This window comes from Chiloscyllium plagiosum, chromosome 14, assembly GCF_004010195.1.
Source record: "Chiloscyllium plagiosum isolate BGI_BamShark_2017 chromosome 14, ASM401019v2, whole genome shotgun sequence".
Classification (NCBI taxonomy): Eukaryota; Metazoa; Chordata; class Chondrichthyes; order Orectolobiformes; family Hemiscylliidae; genus Chiloscyllium; species Chiloscyllium plagiosum.
Window position 1 is genome coordinate 12,659,094 of NC_057723.1, and position 20,315 is coordinate 12,679,408.

The 20,315-nt window shown below is 39.7% G+C and overlaps 1 protein-coding gene across 6 annotated transcripts in view; it reads left to right on the forward strand.

Moving 5' to 3' along the window:
- LOC122556496 (prolyl 4-hydroxylase subunit alpha-2-like) overlaps nt 1-14,975 on the forward strand; it is a 91,270-nt gene extending 76,295 nt beyond the window's left edge. For all 6 annotated transcript variants that reach the window (XM_043703191.1, XM_043703193.1, XM_043703189.1 and 3 more), the window contains 3 exons: nt 6,468-6,536; nt 8,007-8,103; nt 12,188-14,975. In XM_043703191.1, coding sequence (XP_043559126.1) covers nt 6,468-6,536; nt 8,007-8,103; nt 12,188-12,258 — 237 coding nt within the window. In that variant the 3' untranslated portion in view covers nt 12,259-14,975. The remainder of the gene's footprint in view (nt 1-6,467; nt 6,537-8,006; nt 8,104-12,187) is intronic.
- Nucleotides 14,976-20,315: the final 5,340 nt, after the last annotated feature.

Genomic DNA, 20,315 nt, shown 5'->3' on the forward strand with positions numbered 1-20,315 from the left:
CTTTGCTTGAAGAGGTTACGGTGAAAGTGAAGTGATTCTTCAGTATCTAATGGGGGAATCTTCCCCTCACTTCTACAATTCAGTCTTTCACCATTGAAACTTGTTTTTTTCTCTTTAATATTGATGCTCCTCAATGCTTGCCTATTCTTTAAGCACCCATTAGCTGATGATATTTCAATACCTACACTATCCTGCAATTAGTTTCATTTGACTCATTTTTTCACAGAAGCTCGAAGTTATGGAACTCCAAACCACCCTGGGTCTTATCTTCCTCTGGCAGTCTTCAGCAATTTAAAAGTTTGGAGGTGGGGTAACTTTGAATATCATTGAAAATTGCATAGTGGAGGAATGTGGTGAGTGCCTTGGAGTGGGGTGAAAAATTGATGGTCGGCCTCCTATTGACTTCAATGGAAAGAATGTTCACTGGTGTATATTGTATGAGCAACAACAACAGCTGGCATTTAAGTAGCACCTTTAACATAGTGAAGCACAGCAATGCACAGGAGTGTACAATAGATTTCACAGGTCCTCCATCAAACAAAATTTAATGCCAAGCCATATAACAGGACATCCATGAACAAAGGCTTGATCAGAGAGGCAGGTTTTAAAAATTGTCATAAAGGACGAAACAGTGATGAAGACATTTAGGCAGGGATTGGCTACGCTTTAATTCTAGGGCCCATGAGCTGGGCAGCTGAAGACACCTCTGCCAATGATGGGCCAGTGGAAGCCGGGGGAACACAAAAGATTAGAATTGGATGAATGTATAAACCTCAGAAGATCCTGGGATGCTAAGAGATTGCAGGGAAGGCGCGAGTCAAAGCCATGAAGGGATTTGAAATCCATAATCAGAATATCAATGTCAAGATGTTGAGTCAGGTCCCCGTGTATCACCTTAACTTATCTTGTTACCTACTTTGTGAAGTACTTCTCTTTCAGTCCCTGTGGTATCCTGTCTTTGTTTTCTCAATGAAAGAAATAACTACCCATTTACCCTTTGTACTGGGAACTCTTTTTTGTAGGAGAAAGAGGTGAGAGTAAAGTAGTCACATAAAATACAATTATTAAATAATATTTACAGCACTGAAGCAGTTCATTCAACAGTACTGAAACTCTACATGAGCACCTTGACACTGTAATTCATGAAACCTTGCTAGCACATCCTCCTATTACTTCCTCCTTCATGATTTTATCTAGTTTTCCTTAACTCCGTCAATGTTTTCTCCTTAATGAGCACTATTATGCAAAAGACAACGAATAAATTGGCAAGTAAAAGGATGAAGCTTGCCAGGATAAATTTTACATTGATTTGCAGTTGCAAAGTTAGAGCAAAGCCGCCGCTTCGTGTTTACGTTTCTCAGAAATTGAATGTAATCACTTGAAAAAGCCCTTGTTTGGGTTCATATTCTGCAGAATTATCGCAATGACACTCACTGCCTCCACCACTTGTTAAACCTGTGCTGGGATGCTGATTAGAATCAGATTGCTGTATGAGTTCACATCATCATGCTACCCTTTGTCCGCATTTCTTTAATGTTACCAATTGCAATCTCTTGCAGCTTAATTTTGCCCACACCAAAAAAAAATGCCCTGAAGCATGGAACAGGACTACATTATGCCAATGGTTAATGCGACTAGTTGGCAATCCTGATGCAGTCTGTTGCCTCATTTCCTGCTTTCAGTATGGCCATTATTAAAAGTAGTTTCCTTTGTTATCTCTTTTGAGAATTGACTTCAACTCTGCAGCCCGACCTTCGAAAGTGAAACTCAAGGAGAAGTACTCAGAAGGTACTGTCTTTTCCCAAGAATGAACATTCTCCCAACTGAAATGAGCAGACTGTGGTGGCAGATGGCCCCTGGTAATCGATTCTTAACAGCTTTCTGGCTGTGAGGAAGACACATTTTCCTCTCATCCTACTGAGCTGCTGATTCAAGTCATTTCGGGTGAGGCATTGAACTATTATTAGGACCTTTGAGGTGATGAATTTGCTGTTAAAAATGTACAAGATTGATTAACGGGAAGGTTCTACAGATGAGTGAATCGAGTTACTGGGGAGACTTGAAGAAGTTTGGGTTTATCTCCTTGAAACCGAGGAAGACGTGACCCGAGGGAGGTATTTAGACAGATAAATAAAGTAAATTATTGCTAATGGCTCAAGATTTGAGGGTCACAGTTAAAGGCGACCTGTAAAAGCTTATTTCATGCAATGATTGGTTAGAATTTGGAACACACTGTTCAATAGGATGCTGGAAGAGGATTCAACGGGAAGCTACCAAAGGATATTAGGAACAAAAAAATTGAAGAAATAATTGCAGTGATGTGGGAAAAGAGCACGGGAGTGAGATTAACTGGATTGCTCTTCAGGCGCAGACTCGATGGGCTGAGAGACCTCCTTCAGGGCTAACTCTACAATTCTGTTATTCTCCTCCTGCCCCACTCCTGGCACTTTTTTATTGAGGCAAATTTCCTCCGTTCCTTCGCAATGCATTCAATGCAGGAAGACTTTATAAGGATTACATGGTTTAGCTCATTGTCCATTCCTTCCAAGTCCAGCACATATCCCAGCAAATTGAACATTAATCAAAGAGGAGAACCTAACTGCCAAGTAAGTATAACTGTTCACTGTGGCATAGCATAACAAGGAAACTTAAAGATTTGATGAACTTAAGCCACTTAAAAAAAATGTTTAATCCCATTGGCATTGGTGACTGGAGTTTGGGATAGTTGGCTGGGGAAGTTGTCATTTAGGAAACACAATTATGCTGTAAAGCTTATCATCCCCATTGTCTAATTATGATAGCGAATTAATGTGATTGTGAACAAGTCACTAAAGCAAGGGAAGAGGAGGTTGCAGAAAATCAAAATGGAGTTGGCAAAAATGCAGACCTATTGAAGCAAGTGGGGCAAAGCTATTGATCAAGAAATTACCATATCAGCTATAGTGAGCAGGCACTTGTACTTTATGTTCCCTCATTGAAGGTTTTTAACTTTTAAGTTCTATTTTGCATGATATTCGCTGGAGTTTATAAAACTGTGCAAGATAACATCTCACAATGTAATTTGCAATCTGGAATACAAGCTGACTCTAATTCAATCATTTATTCCTCATTGCATGTTCTTGCATCAGTACCATAGCCAACATATTGAATCCTTTTTTAATGTCATTTTCTATCTTATTATCTTTGTGCTGAACTGATAATGCAGCAATAGAAATTGAAATAAAAAGACAAATAGCAATTGTTAAATGGACATGGGTCAGGAAATGCAGTAGGGAAGCCAGCTTCAGAAAGGGAATGAATTGTTAATGTACTGGGTAGCACCTGTCTGGTCATCTCAAAGAATCACCTTTGAAGGAATGACTTGGAAGTAAAGCAAGAGGAGTTTTGAGGAGGACCACAGATCAAAGTAGAGAGTTGACATCCATTTTTACAAAGAGAAATAGGGCTTGCTTTTAACTCATTCAAAGCTTCAGGAGTTAAAATCAGGTCCATAGTATCCATCAAATTGTACAGTTTCCCTTCTGTTGTAAGGCCATGAGTAGTTCATACCATGTGGCTTGCCATTGTATAATAACCACTTGCACATATGTAGCATCTCTAATATCAGAAGAAATCCCAATGTGCTTCACAAAGTACAACAGATGTATATTGGCATGGTACCAAAAATAAATTATGCTATACACTGCAACAATGGGGACTTATAAAGTAGCCCATGCAAGTCCCAAAACTTGGCCTTCAATGTCTAAGTAACTTCATTTTATTGGTGATTCAGAGATGCCGGTGTTGGACTTGGGTGTACAAAGTTAAAAATCACACAACACCAGGTTATAGTCCAACAGGTTTAATTGGAAGCACACTAGCTTTCGGAGCGATGCTCTTTCACCTGATGAAGGAGCGTCGCTCCGAAAGCTAGTGTGCTTCCAATTAAACCTGTTGGACTATAACCTGGTGTTGTGTGATTTTTATCATTTTATTGGAGTCATGATTTCTCACGCATTGGCTTGTCTTGTTTGAGATTTATGGGTATAAGGACACGGAGGGCTGTTTTTGATATTTTGTCTCATTTGCTGGTTGAACCCTGAATCAAATATTATAACTTTTGATCTGTTACTTGCCTCCCCAACACTCTGGGTTCTCTTGAATATGGCCTAGTTTGTCCTCAGCAGTGTCATCAGTTTGGCCATGTCTGTTCTGATGAAGGTTTAAACAAGTAACACAACAGATTTCAATGTTGTCTTTCTTCATGTGCTTTTATAGGGGTTTCCACTGTTGATAAGGTGTACCATTCATTTTTAATTAAAAGATTTTGTGCTTGTGTCAGGAGTAAATGCTGACATGAACTGGTTGTGCTGAATCACCTGTTTTCACATTGTAGCTTTTATATATTCTGTCTAGAATGCCGCAGATTTATTCTTGAGGTTCTGTGAAATGTAAAAACTTTCAGAAAATTGTTCCTAGCAACAATTATTGTAAAGTGCTTGGTATTTGTCATTTACATTTGAAGTGGGGCCTTTATTTGAGGGCATTGAAATCATGCACTGTGCATCTGATAGTCTTTCATTGCCAAGTCAATGATGATAGTTATCCTTATGGTGGCTTGTCTGACACTTCAAATAAATTGACTTATTTTTACTCATGGTACGGAAAGGGGTGTTTACTGCAATGTTGTTTCAGCACTTAGAGTTATATCTTATGTAATGCTTCGTGTTAAATGTAATGCTTCTGTACGTAATGTCGAGAGCTTTGTCATGCTGTCAATGTTCACTGCCTGTCCTGTTGCCTGCTTAATGCAAGAATTTGCTATATTAGCTGTTAAAGGTTTCATTTCATTGTTTCATGCTTTATTTAAAAACATTTTTGTCATCTACGCAATGTCTGATCTCAATATGTCTAAAAGTATCAGTGCAGTTTGCTAAACAGATATTGAATACATTTTTGAAAGGTTTTTTTTAATTGAATTCAATCAAGCTATGTTACAGCTAAAAGTACACAGCTTTTCAGATCAATGTAGTGCAGATTATAGAAAATATCAGCAGACTTTATCAGCGTTGCTTACCGAAGGATGATAGGATCAGGACTTTCTTTTGCAGAGGTGGCCTTGGATTGGGGAATGGAAAGGTACATATAGCTGGAAGTTGTGGCATATGTTACTTCTCTGGAAGCGGACATGAATAATAGCAAGCAGGTTTCTCTGTTTGGCTGTAGTGCCCATTGAAATTTGCCGACCTAACACTGGCCAAAGGCTGACCATTCTTCCTTGGGAGGGTCTAGCTTGTCAAGATGTTTGTTCATTCTGTCTGAATGCATGCCAAAGATCATTGTGCTATTCACTGACAAGTATTTTTGGTGTTAGTTTGAAAATTTCAATAAGTGAGATCTTATAACTCAGTGAGCTAGTGTTTTTGTTCCAACTCCATAAGTGTGTAATTAAAAAGTTATTATTTTAAAGATAAAATTCATAGTCTCAGGGAGGGAAAAGTTAATTTGGCTATGCATGTTGGAGTACGATCCAGCAAGCCCTGTTAGTATGCACACGTACTTATTTCCTGACATTATGGCTTTAGCTATTGCTTACTTTGGTCACAGACTTCCACATGAACAGTAAAATGTGAAAGATAGCCTCCATTGCCTTTGGAATCATTTCCAGCGAGAACACAATGTTAAGAGAGGACTAGAAAAATCCCCAATGAAAATAAAAGTATAATTTGGAATAGTGCCAGGCCTGAAACCATTAATGCATAGTTGTGAATGATGGAACTTTTATCTGTCTCTCACCAAGCCCCCCCCAAAACTAACTATACTGCTTTGTAGTTGTGCAGAGTGAAAACCACACACTTCCCACACTAAGTGAGCTAAGATGGTGTGATAGAGTCATCGTTGGGCAATAATCGCTTGTTTGCCTAGTATCCAAGAGGACCATGGCAGAACCTTGTAATGCTGTGCCTGCTCACCTTGAGACGCACCAGGTGAAGCCAAGAAAATTGAGTTCTTTGTGTATGGATCTATTGTGAGAGAAAGGGCTTGGGGGGAATCAATAGAATCTTCATCGACATTTAAAAGCAGACAGAAGGTTAAACAGAAAAGGCACTGCAGCTCAGTCCATACCTGAAAGAGAAAGAAGGTAGGTCAACCATGTGACTCCATCAGACAGTCAAACAAAAGCTAAGGACTTTTATTAAGGTATGAGATAAAGCAGCAAGAGTTTAAACTGTATTCTCTGTCATTAGCATTAGCAGTGCTATCATCTGCTGTTTTATACATGTTGCTTATGGTGACGTTTCCTGTTTGCAGCTAGAGTCTCTTGAACAGTCGGGTTATGTTGCATCAGCTGCATGCATTTAACATAAGTGATTGTTTCAAATCAAGACTGCCATAGCTTCAGCTGTATTCATTTAACATGAAAGCAACTTCTCCATACAGTCATTTGGCACAGTATTTACAAATCTGTTTGCAATTCTGTATACCAGATGAGTGATGTTCCAGCAGGAGGAGCCACAGTATTTCCTGACTTTGGTGCTGCCATATACCCCAAAAAGGTAACCGTTTATACCAATTTTACATTGCTAATTAATTGTTTGTTTTCTGCATATGATTAAGTTTGAAATGAATAGATATGTGGTGTTCTGTTAAATCTCAGAGAAATCTGCTTTTTTTCTTTAATAACATCTGATTTTTTTAATCCCTTAGCTGCACTGGGCCCAAGCCTGGTAAAGCCTATCAACTAAGTTAATTCTTCAAAATGTCCATCTTCTGATAACTCTCACCCTTCGTCTCAGCATTTATGTTAAGATTTGAGTCGCCATGATCTGATTGGTTCATATTATTTCAGATCCACTCACTGCCAAATACAAGTAGAGATCTAGGAAAAATCTAGGAGAAAACAAACAGAAGGAACTTCAAATCCTTTAAGTTATGTATTTGATGCTTGAAGATTAACTCTAGAAAGTGATGAACAAACCAACGTTTTTTTTATTTCCCACTTGGATTTTTTGGAAGAGAAGCCAATGAATTGCTTCAGTTTATGGAATTTGATTGTCACCATTTAAAAATTTGTCAGTTACACGTATTCCAGTTGCACCCTGAAAAAAAGAATGTGAATTCTGAGATGAGTGAAATATCAAAGTTTTCTTTGATAAGAGACAAAAGAGGATAAATGGAAAGAAGGCGCAGATCAACCATGATCTTGTTGCACAGCTGGGATGGATGTCCGACTCTTGTTCTTGTGACTTCGTTTAAAAGTAGCTCAGAGATGGAAAATATAGCTTTTAGTAGGTGATGCTGTCTTTGCTCGTTGCATACAAATTGCTCTTTCCATCCCCAAGGGGCAGAAAGATGGCTCAGTGGTTAGCACTGCTGCCATAGCATTGGAGATCCAGGTTCAATTATACCCTCAGACAACTGTCTGTGTGAAGGTTGCACATTGTTTCCATGTCTGCTCTGGTTTACTCCCACAATCCAAAGATATGCAGATTAGATAGATTGGCCTCGCTAAATTGCTGGTAGTGTCCAGAAATGTGCAGGCTGGGTGAAATGGCCATGGGAAATGCAGGGTTAGTGGGATAGGATTGGGGCTGAAGGTCTGGGTGGGAAGCTCTTCAAAAAGGTTGGTATGGACTTGATGGACCAAACGACCTGTTTCCACACTATAAGGATTCTGTGATTGTCTGGACTACCTTTGACTACAGATCCCAACACATGTTGTTAAACTGATGCTACTGAAGTTTATTCATTATGGAGACATTTCTTTACCTCCCAAATTGCCTGGAATAGATTTGAATATAGTTCCTAGCAATGACAAGCAACGATTCCAGCACAGCAGACTTCACCATGAAAGGATTGTTCCATTCCGTTAGTAGAAAGGGAACTTTCAATTGTTCAATTGTTATTTTAATTCTTAAAAAGCAAATATGTGGAACAGTTTCACCTTAACTGTTAAAAAGCATTTTACCTGTCTATGATATTCTAATTTTAAGGATACAATCTAAATTTTGGTTTGTTATTTTCAGGGCACAGCAGTATTTTGGTATAACCTCTTTAGAAGTGGAGAAGGTGATTATAGAACACGGCATGCAGCCTGTCCAGTATTAGTAGGAAGTAAATGGGGTAAGTGCTTCATAATGTCTACTGTTAATAGCCACAAGGCTGTTTATTTCTTGTGGTTTGTGTGTAAAGTGAATGAATAAAGAAATGTATATCAATCTATATGTCAGACTCTGTCAAAATATGCACATCATTTTGTAGAAAAAATCTTCTTTCCATTAAGCTTTTGTGATGAGACATTCTATTCGCGAATAGAATCATTTCTTTTCCTGTGTTTGGAATGCAGTGGCAATGTCCAGCACTCCTAGGGAGTTTGATACAGGAAAGGCCAAATGCAAAGTACAGCAGATGATGGAGATCTGAAATAAAAACAAAGTGCTGGAGAAACTTTCAATAAACTGCTTTCTTCTCAACACCAATGAACCTCAGCTCCAGCATTAAGAAAGCGTTTCTGACAACATCTACATATTGTTCTTTTTCATTTCTCACACCAATTGCTCATGTGACCTCTCTGAACAAAATTAATACTTTTGTGCCAGTTTGTGAGCCTGTTTTTTATTAGGACTAACATAACCATCTGTTTCAGCTTCAGTTGTACTTTGGTGGCTGGTACTCTGTTCATATATTGAGTCATAAAGTGTCCCTGGCAGGCTAACATTTAGTGACCATCCCTAATTGACCTTCACAAGCTGGTGGTGAGCTCCCTTCTTGAACTGCTGTTGCCCTTGCTGTGGGTTAATCCATAGCGCTGTTATGAGGCCATGTTACTTCTCAAACCCTAACCGTAATCACTGTCAGACTCTTTATTTTCACCATACCCTGACAAATGTAAAGCCGGAGTGTTCCGAACAAAGACTAAATGAATAACTTGTTCTGAAATTGTGAGCATTCATTTGCCTGTCCCAATGGTTTGAGTGTCTTGCTAGGTCATTTCAGAGGCAGTTCATTGACCAGACAAGGTGAGCCTGGCAAGTATCCTTCCCTAAAGAGCACCAATAAACCAGATGGGTTTTTGCACTAATCCAATAGCTTCATGACAATTTTTGCTGATATGAGCTTATCATTCCACTTATTAGATATGAATGTATATATGATTGAAAAATTTACAGGGTGAGATTTGAAGTCACGTTGTGTAGATTATTAATCTAGTAATATAAATACGTGACTGTCACATCCATGTACACTCATTTTTTAAGGATCCCTTGAGTAACTAGAATTATCTTTGCGATGAGACACTTAATTAGTTATATGGCTTCATTGGGTGAACAGAGTATGCAGTGATAATTGGGGTGCCTCCAAAATCAATCTCATTATCTCCTGGTATGAAATAAGATACACAATAGATGAATTACCATCTGTGTTAAGGTTGGATTGTAAAAGCAAGCCATTGACTTTCACAAATTGATGAGGAACCAAAAAAACCAACAATCCTGGTTTGCGCAAGCTCACTTTCTATTCCAGGGAACAGCCTTTCTCTTTCATTTGTCATCGCCATAATTTGTATCTGAACATAGCTCCTCAAAAGTAAAAATTGCCTCAGTCATGAAGTACAGCATGGAAGAAGGAAAATATGAGAGTTATTATTACTGTGTTTCTTTTTTTCTGTTGGAAATCAATTATGCAGCTTTGGCCTCCTATTTAAGGAAAAGTGGAAATGTAATACAAATAAAGTTAAAAATTGCACAACATCAAGCGGCACGGCGGCACGGTGGTTAGCACTGCTGCCTCACAGCACCTGAGACCCGGGTTCAATTCCCGCCTCAGGCGACTGACTGTGTGGAGTTTGCACGTTCTCCCCGTGTCTGCGTGGGTTTCCTCCGGGTGCTCCGGTTTCCTCCCACAGTCCAAAGATGTGCAGGTCAGGTGAATTGGCCATGCTAAATTGCCCGTAGTGTTAGGTAAGGGGTAAATGTAGGGGTATGGGTGGGTTGCGCTTCGGCGGGTCGGTGTGGACTTGTTGGGCCGAAGGGCCTGTTTCCACACTGTAATGTAATGTAATGTAAACAAAAATGTAACCAGATTATAGTCCAACAGGTTTAATTGGAAGCATTAGCTTTTGGAGTACTGTTCCTTCATCAGGTGGTTGTGGAGTAAGCTCAGAAAGCTAGTGCTTCCAAGTAAACCTGCTGGACTATAACCTGACATTGTGTGCTTTTTAACTTTGTAAACCCCAGTCCAACATCAGCACCTCCACAATACAGATGAAGATCACTAGCTTGATACTTGGAGTTTAGAAGAGTGAGGGGTGATTTGATTAAAAGTGCACACAATCCTAAGTAAATTTGACAAACTGAATGTGGAAAGTTAATTTCTCTTGTGGATCAGTCCAGAATTATGAAGGCAGGGTGGTAGACATTGTCTGTGTGGACAAGGCATTCAACAAAGTTCTGCATGGTAGACTGGTTATTAAGGTTGGATCACGTGGGATTCAGGGGAAGCTAGCCAATTGGATACAAACTGACTTGAAGGTGGTGATACAGGATTATTTTTCAGACTGGAAGCCTGTGATCAGTCAGTGCCACAAGAATTGATACTTGATCCCCTGCTTTATGTCATTTATAGAAATGATTTGGATGTGAACATAGAAGGCGTGGTTAGTAGGTTTGCAGATAACACCAACATTGGTGGTGTAGTGGACAATGAAGGAGGTTACCTTAGAAGACAACGGTACCTTGTTCAGTTAAGCCAATGGGCCAAGGAGTGGCAGATGGAATTTAATTTAGATAAACGTGAGGTGTTGCATTTTGGTAAGGCAAACCAGGGCAGGACTTATAAAGTTAATGGTAGGGCCCTGGGGAGTGTTACCGAACAAAGACTGAGGAGTGCAGTTGCATAGTTCTGTGAAAGTGAGGTCACAGGTAGATGGGCTGTTGAAGAAGGCATTTGGCACGCTTGCCTTTGTTGTTCAGTACATTGAATATAGCAGTTGGGACTTCATATTGTGTCTGTACAGGATTGGTTAGGCCACTTTAAGAATACTGCATTGAATTCTGGTCACCCTGCTGTTGGAAAGATGCTGTTAAACTTGAAAGGGTTCAGAGAGAATTTACAAAGTTGTTGCCAGGGTTGGAGGGTTTGAGCTATCAGGAGAGGCTAAACATGCTGGGGCTATTTTCCCCAGAGCATCACAGGCTGTGGGGAGACCTTATAGAGGTTAATAAATCATGAGGGACATTGATAGGGTGAATAGCCATGGACTATTTCCCAGGATAGAGGAGTCCAAAACTAGAGGGCATAGGTTTAGGGTGAAAGGGGAAAGATTTAAAACAACCCTTAGGGGCAACCTTTTCACGCAGAGGATAGTGCATATATGGAGGTGGTGGAGGCTGGTACAATTACAATATTTAAAAGGTATCTGGATGGGCACATGAATAGGAATAAATGCTGGTAAATGGGACTAGATCAGTTTAGGATATCTGGTTGGCGCAGATGAGTTAGACTGAAGGATCTGTTTTTGTACTGTACATCTCTATTACTTATACCTAGGACATCCTTTTTTAAAGTTAGGGATTGCTCTTCTAGGACATAGATGTGGAGCATTTTATTCTGAGGTTTGTTCAACTCAGTAAATATATTTAAGGGTATTGTAGATCGATACCTTTGCCTTACATGAATCTCAGGTTATCCTGATGAAGGGTTATGCCCAAAACGTCGATTCTCTTGCTCCTCAGATGCTGCCTGATCTGCTGTGCCTTTTCCAGCACCACACTTTATCAGCTCTGTCTCCACCATCTGCAGTCCTCACTATCTCTCAGGTTATCAAAGATGATTGGGAATATGGAAGTTGGAATACTACCAGATCAAGCACAGCAGGTCAGGCAGCATCCGTGGAGCAGGAGAATCATGTATTGGGCAAAAGCCCTTCATTCCTTTTGCCCGAAACATTGATTCTCCTACTCCTGGGATGCTGCCTGACGTGCTGTGCTTTTCCAGCGCCACACTCTCAACTCTAATCTCCAGCATCTGCAGTCCTCACTTTTGCCTATACTAACAGATCAGCCTACTTCGGCTCCAAATTTGTATGTTTTTGTATTTACAACTCATCTGAATAATTTGCTATCCTTATACTAGATTATGATGTGTTGAAGAGCTTTAATCTCTTGTTAATTGCTAATTATTTCTTGATTGTTAATTATTTCATTCATAGTTTCCAATAAATGGATCCATGAGAGGGGACAAGAGTTCAGGAGACCATGTGGATTGACAGAAGTGGATTGAATTTATGAGCCTTGGCATTATCCCTGTTTACATCCTTCTCTTATTTTATCAGGACAAACAAGCAGTCAGGATTTGATTTCTTCCCCTTCAAGTGCCAATCAGCTTGTGCATTCCACTTTGATCAGATCACGTTATTTTCATTCCAAATGATTTCTTTTCTCCACCCCTCTCCACCCCAAAATAAAGACCCAATGTTTCTCAATGAGGGGCGAAATACATTTTGTGGTATCTTCAATTTGTCAGCCACTCCCTACAGGAACATTGTTCAACCTAAGTGGCAACAAGTATTCTTTGCTGTCTGGGAGAAGACAGCAACCTTTCCTCTCTCTGAAAAGAAGTGGATAAAAAATATCAGAGCATTCATTCATCCTTCTATCCTCCTACCTTACGAATTGTAGCAGAAGAAAATGTGCAGTTTGGACTCAAGGTTCCTCCACTTGGATACAGCTCCATGCTTCTCCTGTTCTCACACATCAAAGGCAGCTTTCTCTTCAGCAATCTCTGCCTTATAAGAGGTTTAAAACCTTCTTGAAGCATTCCACTTAAGAAAAGTATTGACGTGAAAATTGTTTGGCCATTCTAATTCAAGCTACCTATTTACGGAGGAGATTCTCCTATCATCATTTTGTCAATTAATTTTTGTTTTGTGAAATTCTTCAATGGACTTTCATTTCTTTTTTTTCAGTATCTGATCACCTTTTGCAAAATTACAGCAGTTGGGATGTCTTTTAAGCGCTAAATAATGCAAATCTCTCCTAAATTTCAAAAAGATCATTTTTAGTGATCATCTTGATTCTTTCCCAGTCTGTTGCACTGTGAATGAGAGCTGGTTCCTGGATTAATATGTAGCATCCTAAGAGGAAGACCATTCACCATTTTCTAAGGCAAACTGAGAGGGATAAGCATCAGATGGAGCTTTGTCAGTATTTCTCACATCCGGAGAATGGAAGTAAGAAAGATGGACCACAATGTGCACATGAACCTGAACAATTTTGTGGAAAAACATCAATCATTCCAACTTGAGCCTTCTCAAAAATATTGATTTTCATCAAAGATTCATGCTGAGAAAATTATACAACTTCATACAAAGTCCATATCTGTAATGTTCCTTTTTTTCCCTTAACCCATCCAAGTTGGAATCATAACATAGCTCTCCCCTCCCCTCCCCGGACTCCTGAAAGTCCCCCACAACCTTCAACCCCAGCGACAGAACACCTGTCACGGCCTATTCATTACTGTCAATACAGATAAATCGAAGGTCTTGTATTTTGATAGTGAGCTTTCATATTCTTTGGGAAAACAGAGACCAAATGAGGGAGATGAACAAAGGGACCCAGCCATCCAAATACAGAAAGTAGCCCAGAAGACCCAGGTTCAAATCCCAACATCATAACATGTTTGAACAAGCTGATTAAAAATATCTCAAATACAGAAGCTACTCAAATAAAGTAATGTTGTTCATTTCCTCAGGGATAAATTTGAAAATAGTGGTCTAATGCCCCTACCCATGCACTAGAAGGGCTGGGTTCAAGTCTAACCTGTACTAGAGATATGTCGTAACAGATTGATTAAAATAAGTATAATTGAAAAGTAGGGAATTGAGTGAGACCCTGATGATAAGTTGATTTGAGTCACTGCATTAGAACACATTTCCTGGTTTTCTGATTCCTTTACTCAGAATGATTGGAGTGTGAAACTCCTAACCACAAGGAATGGTTCAGGTAAATAAATTAGATAAGTACATGAGGGAAAAGGAGGTAGCGTAATACACTGAAGTGTAAGATGAAGGTGTGTGGTGGAGCCTCATGTGGAGAGCAGAGCAGAATGGGCTATTTCATTCTCTTTCTTCATGGGTTGTGAGTCTTGCTGACAAAGGTCAACATTGACTGTGATCCCTAAAGAAGGTGGTGTTGAGGCTGCTTGATGTGATGCTATGCATTCCACATAGATTATTCTGTGCCCGAAAGGGAAAACAAAATAGATCTTGCCTTTGCGGATTCTAAATGAGAATCTGGTGATTTTTTTAGTAAAGAAGGGCTTTGCCAGGACACAATTTAAGACTTAAAACTTTTTAAAGTTTTAACAGGTCAGTTATCTCCCTGCAGTTTTGTATAACTTATATGAAAGCCAAGATACTTAGTCACCTTTGTGACATTGGATCTTGAAACAGAATCTGTCACCCTTGTGTAAATGAACTTAAATCTGCGGAAACTGGAAGGTTGAATGTAGCCTGTAATTTCTATCTTTCAAAAGCTGTATGCTTCACTTTGACTCCTGTGAAACCCTGAAAACAGCTTGAATTGCTCTAAATATTTTCCCTCACCTGTCCTGTCAATCACATAGACTGTTGGGAACCCATAGAAACACAAGATTGCCTGTGTAATTCTCTCTATGCTGCTTTTACCAATTTCACTCCAAAGATCAGGGATGGGAAAGTTCTCCTCTTCCTGCTAAGTTTGATTGGGTCGTTGCAATTGTAGAATATTGCTGATGTTTGATTTAATTTGTCTTTTTATTTTTTGTTTTTGTTGCATAGAGTTTCTTTAAATACAGAGTGGTTTTGTTAACTTTTTAAGGAAAAATCTTAACGTTATTAAATTTGGTTTGGTTTTTGTTTGTATGGAGCACAAATAGCTCAAAATTACTGGAGGAAGTTGTGGTCCAACTGTTAACTTTGTTAGGATGAATGAATAAAACAAGAAAATCAGATGAATGGGTGACTTGTCTCTGGACGTTTTTTGTTGCATTTTAAATTTCCTTCAACCCAGTTAGCTGATTATATGAGCAAATGTTCTCTCCTTAATGTTATGCTTCATAGAGCCAATTAAGATCATAAGACAATAAGAAATAGCAATAGGAGCAGACCCTTTGGCCTGTTGAGCCTGCTCTGCTATTCAACAGGATCATGGCTGATCCAACAATCCTCACATCTACTTACCTCCCCTTACCCATAAACTTTGATTTCCCCTATGGATCAAAACTTTATCTATCTTAGCCTTAAATATACACAAGGATTTTTCATGAGGGAAAACATCCTCTTAGCATTTACCCTGTCAAGCGTCTTAATATGTTTCAATGAGATTGCCTCTCATTCATCTAAACCCCAATGAATGTGATCAACCATGATGATAGTCCTGGTGGTAGACATTGGATTTCACTACTTCCATTTTGTTTAAGTAGTTTCTGAATTAGGCTGCAAGCTGGCAATCATCATGTTAATGATCTAATGATCAATTGCTTGGCAGAAATTGATTAACCCAGTGGGTTTGATGATATAAGACAGTAAAATACATTCAAAGTTATGAAGCAGACGTTGCTTCAAGCTAGCTGATTTCTGTATGCGCAACTTCCAGGCACACAGCAAACTAACTGGCAGACAGGATTACAACTTTGTGTGCACAAGGCACATTGACTGTCTGAAAGGCAAGGTACATGTGCAATTTACTGATGGAGCTGGAGATCTGGAGGACACACAGAGATTGCCTGTAGACGTTAGGCATAATGCTGGATATTCATTTACAACACTAATGGTGTCAGGATGTGACTGAGGTCCAGAATGTTGGACAAAAATAACATTTATCCCAAGTCCACATTGCACCTTAATCAAAAAGTAGGGAGCAAAGACTGTAATATGTTCTTCATTGGCTGTTCCCTAATCATGTGGAATTAGATTGAATATTCAGCAGATATAGGCCATTTGGCCCAACAATCATTTTGCTGGTGTTTATACTCTTCCTGAGTCTACTCCTAATCGATTTATTAATTTCAGTTTGAGCAGCTTTCTGCATTCCGAATTAATTTTCTCTGTGCATGTTCTGGTTTCCTTTGGAAAGCACCCAGATGATTTGCCATAGTTCCCACAAATTCTGCTTTCTAACCACTCCCTGAAGAAAGATATTTCTACTTGCTACCCCATTGAATGTATTTGTCACTATCTTATCTAAATGGCCCTAGGTTTGGATTCTCCCAATAGTGTTAATATTCTCTTTTTTTCACCAGATCCATCGTTTTAAGGAACTCTTCACCAAATCACTGCTCAACCTTTTTAAAGTAAAAAAAACACAAGCATTTCAATCTTTCCTTAAATCTGTAATTTTAGTTCATGCACCATTCATTCAAATTCTTTCTGCTGTTTCTCTATGGTTTGTAGCTTGTTTTCATAGTACAGACAATAGAGTACAAGAATACAGCACAATATAAGTGCAGCCTGACCAGTTGTGTACGTGAACTGCGAGCTAACAGAGCAGCTCTCTCTCCCCTTCCTCAAGCCCCCAGGCTCCAGTCTAACCTTAAATTCTTGGCAGCATATGCTTTGGGAACAGATGTGACCAATGTATTGCTTTATCCTGACAAGGAGCCAAGTATATGAGCTGTGCTGCGGTTTTGAAAGTAAATCAATAAATCCTCAGTGGGATAAGTGTACTTGTCCAGTTCTCTTTACAAACTGCTGTCCAGTTAGACCTTGCAGTTCCAGTGTTATTTCAATAAATTGAACTTATCACCAAAATCAAAAGCAGGTATATTGTTGGGTCCAACAGGAGCATGTCAACTAAGCACGGTTTAAGTGAAATATGTAATCCTTACATGTGAGAAATAAATTCAAAGTGGAGCGTTGGAACATAACCACAGTGTATGTTGTAAGTGAAGTTTTACAAGTATTCAGATGGACCATCTCCACGCCCCTTCCCGCACTCCAACAACAGTTTCAGGAAGCAGTCAACATCAAGATGTGAACTTTAATTTGCTATCCAGAACTTTTAAAGAAAGGAGTTGCTATGGAAACAAATGATGTCTGGCAGAGAATTATATGTTCCAGCTAAGCCCCTTGATGTTTAGCAGGAGTGGCCAACTCAAAAGAGTTTACCGTTTGGACATGTTCGAACAGTGAAGAGTGTTCCGCCACAGAATGACAGGTTGTAATGATGGATGATTCCCAGGAAGCAGTTTTCCCTGACAGCCTAGAACTACAGGTCAGGAAAAGGGGTCAGCCATGGACACTGAGTCAATATGCATACATTTCTTCATTCACAAAGCTGTAAATCTCTGAAATTCCTGCTTTGCACATTTCACAACCTCCGGATGTAGCAACAAACAGCCAATGAAAAGCTGCTTGAGGCAAACACAACAGCCAGTTTGTACACAGTCCTCACAAACCGCAACGAGATAAAAAGAATTCTATTTTTAGTAATGTTATTTGAGGATTGATTATTCACTGGGACCCTGAGGAGCCCATGGTCTTCTGCATATAATAGGTTGTGATCATTTCCTGAAGAAGGGCTTATGCCCGAAACGTCGATTCTCCTGTTCCTTGGATGCTGCCTGACCTGCTGCGTTTTCCAGCAACACATTTTCAGCTCTGATCTCCAGCATCTGCAGCCCTCACTTTCCCCTGTGATCATTTCCATCCAATTGAGATCAGACAAGGCCTCAGTATCATACAGCACAAGGGAGGAGGCAGGAGGTTGAACTTTGATGCCCGAAAAAGGAAGGACCAGAGGTGAATAAGCAGAATTTTCCACCACCAGCCAGTTCACAGGTTTGCTGCACCATCTTGACTCCCTCGTAAAACATTTTTAAGAATACTAGGCCAGAACAAAGCAGCTACTACCAAAAAGTAATGAATATACGGTTGAGGTGATAAAATGACCTATTAATCTCAAGATATGATATGAGTAATTCCCACTTAAGTGTAGCATAACATCCTTAACTTTGTGTTCAGTTTTTCTTGAAATAAAAGAGAGAATTCCATTAGTCTTCTTTATTGAGCACTAGATCTACATAGTAACCATCTGTGACTCATGCATTAAATTACCTAGATCTCTCTGCACCTTAGAATTCTGCAATCATTCACCATTTTAGTAATACTTTATTTCTGTATTCTTCCTGCCAAAATGAACGACATTAGATTTTCTCACGTTATACTCTACCTGGCAGATGTTTGGCCACTCACTCATTTTAGCTTTATCTGTCTGCATCGTCTTTATATTCGCTTCACAGTATACTTTGCTATCTATCTTGGTGTCATGGAAACATGGAAAATAGATGCGTGAGTAGGCCATTCGGCCCTTCAAGCTTGCAGCACCATTCAATATGGTTATGGCTGATCATGCAATCTTAGCATCCCATTCCCGCCCTCTCCCCATACCCCTTGATCCCTTTAGCCACAAGGGCCATGTCCAGCTCCCTCTTAAATATATCGAATGAACTGGCCCCAACAGCTTCCTGTGGGAGAGAATTCCACAGGTTTGCAACTCTCTGAGTGAAGAAATTCTTCCTCATCTCAGTCCTGAATTGCTTACCCTTTATTCTTAGTCTGTGACCCTTAGTTCTGGACTTCCCCAAATTGGCCACATTCTTCCCATATCTAGCCTGTCCAGTCCCATCAGGATTTTATATGTTTCTATGAGATTGCCCCCTCATTTTCCTAAATTCCAGCAAACACAAGTGCAGTCAATCTAGTCTTTCCTTATATGTCAATTCTGCCATCCCAGAGTTTGTCTGGTGAACCCTTGCTGGACTTCCTTAATAGCAAGAGTGTCCTTTCTCAGACTAGGAGACCAAAACTGCACATAATACTCAAGGTGTGATCCCACCAAAGCCCTGTATAACTGCAACAAGACATCCTTACTCCGATGCTCAAATCCTCTTGCTATGAAGATCTGCATGCCATTAGCTTTCCTCACTGCTTGTTACATCTGCATGTCAACCTTCAGCGACTGTTCCACCAAGACATCTGGGTTTCATTGCGCCTCACTTTTTCCTAAGCTGCCAGCATTCAGATAATAATCTGCCTTCTTGTTTTAGCCACCAAAGTGGATAAACTCACATTTATCCACATTATATTGCAGTTACCAAGTATTTGACCACTCAACCAGCCTTACCAAGTCACCCTGCAGCCTCTTAGCAACCTTCCAAAGAACACACTGCAACCTAGCTTAACGCGATCTGCAGATTTGGAGATATTGCATTCAATTTCTGCATCAAAATTGTTAATGTATACTGTGAACAGCTGGGATCCCAGCACTGAACCCTGCAGCAGCCCACCCATGTCATCTGTACATTTAACTACTACACCTTACATCCCCTCCTAAAAAGCTGAGGTCCCAGCACAGATCTTGAAGACTCCACTCAACATATCCAGCCAATCAGGTAATGATCCATGTATACTCTGTACACTCTGTTTACTGCCAGCCAGCCAATCTTCTAACCATGTTAATATGTTTTCCTCTACATTATGAGCTAATGTGTTGCACAATAACCTTTTCTGTGGCACTTTGTTGAATATCATCTGGAAATCTAAGGACAAAATTCTAAAAGGTTTGCCTTTATCCCCAGCAGTTTTTAATCCTTCAAAAGACTTCATTAGTTGTGTACAGATAAGTCCCCAAGTCCTGATGGACTTCATTTTAACAGCTTATAGAATCATAGTGCCATACAGCATGAAAACAGATCTTTCAATCCAACTCATCCATACCAAACAAGCGGTGTTTGGCTCATATGTCTCTAATTCTTCCCTATTCATGTACCTGGCGAAATGTCTTTTAAATATTGCAAGTGCACCAGCATTCTTCTGGCATTCTGTCACATACAAACCCCACTCTGTTTGAAAGAGTTGCCTCTCAGGTCCCTTTTAATTCTTTCTCCGCTCAACTGTAAAGTAAGCCCTCTATACTTGAACTCTCCTACTCGAGGGAAATGACCTTTTCTATTCACCTTATCTGTGCCCCTCATGATTTTATATCCCACTCAAGGTCACCCTTCAACCTCCTGCACTCCAGTGAAAAAGTCCCAGCTTATCTAGCCTCTTCTTGTAACTCAAGCCCTCCAGTCATAGCAATATCCTGGTAAATCTTTTCTGAACCCTCTCCAATTAAATAATATCCTTCCTATAACAGGATGACCAGAATTGCACACAGTACTCCAAAAGTGGCCTCATCAATGTTCTGTACAACCTCAACATGACATCCAAATTCCTATACTCAGTGATCTGAGCAATGAAGCAAAGCATGCTAAATGTCTTCTTAACCAGCCTATCTACATGTGATGTAACTTTCAAA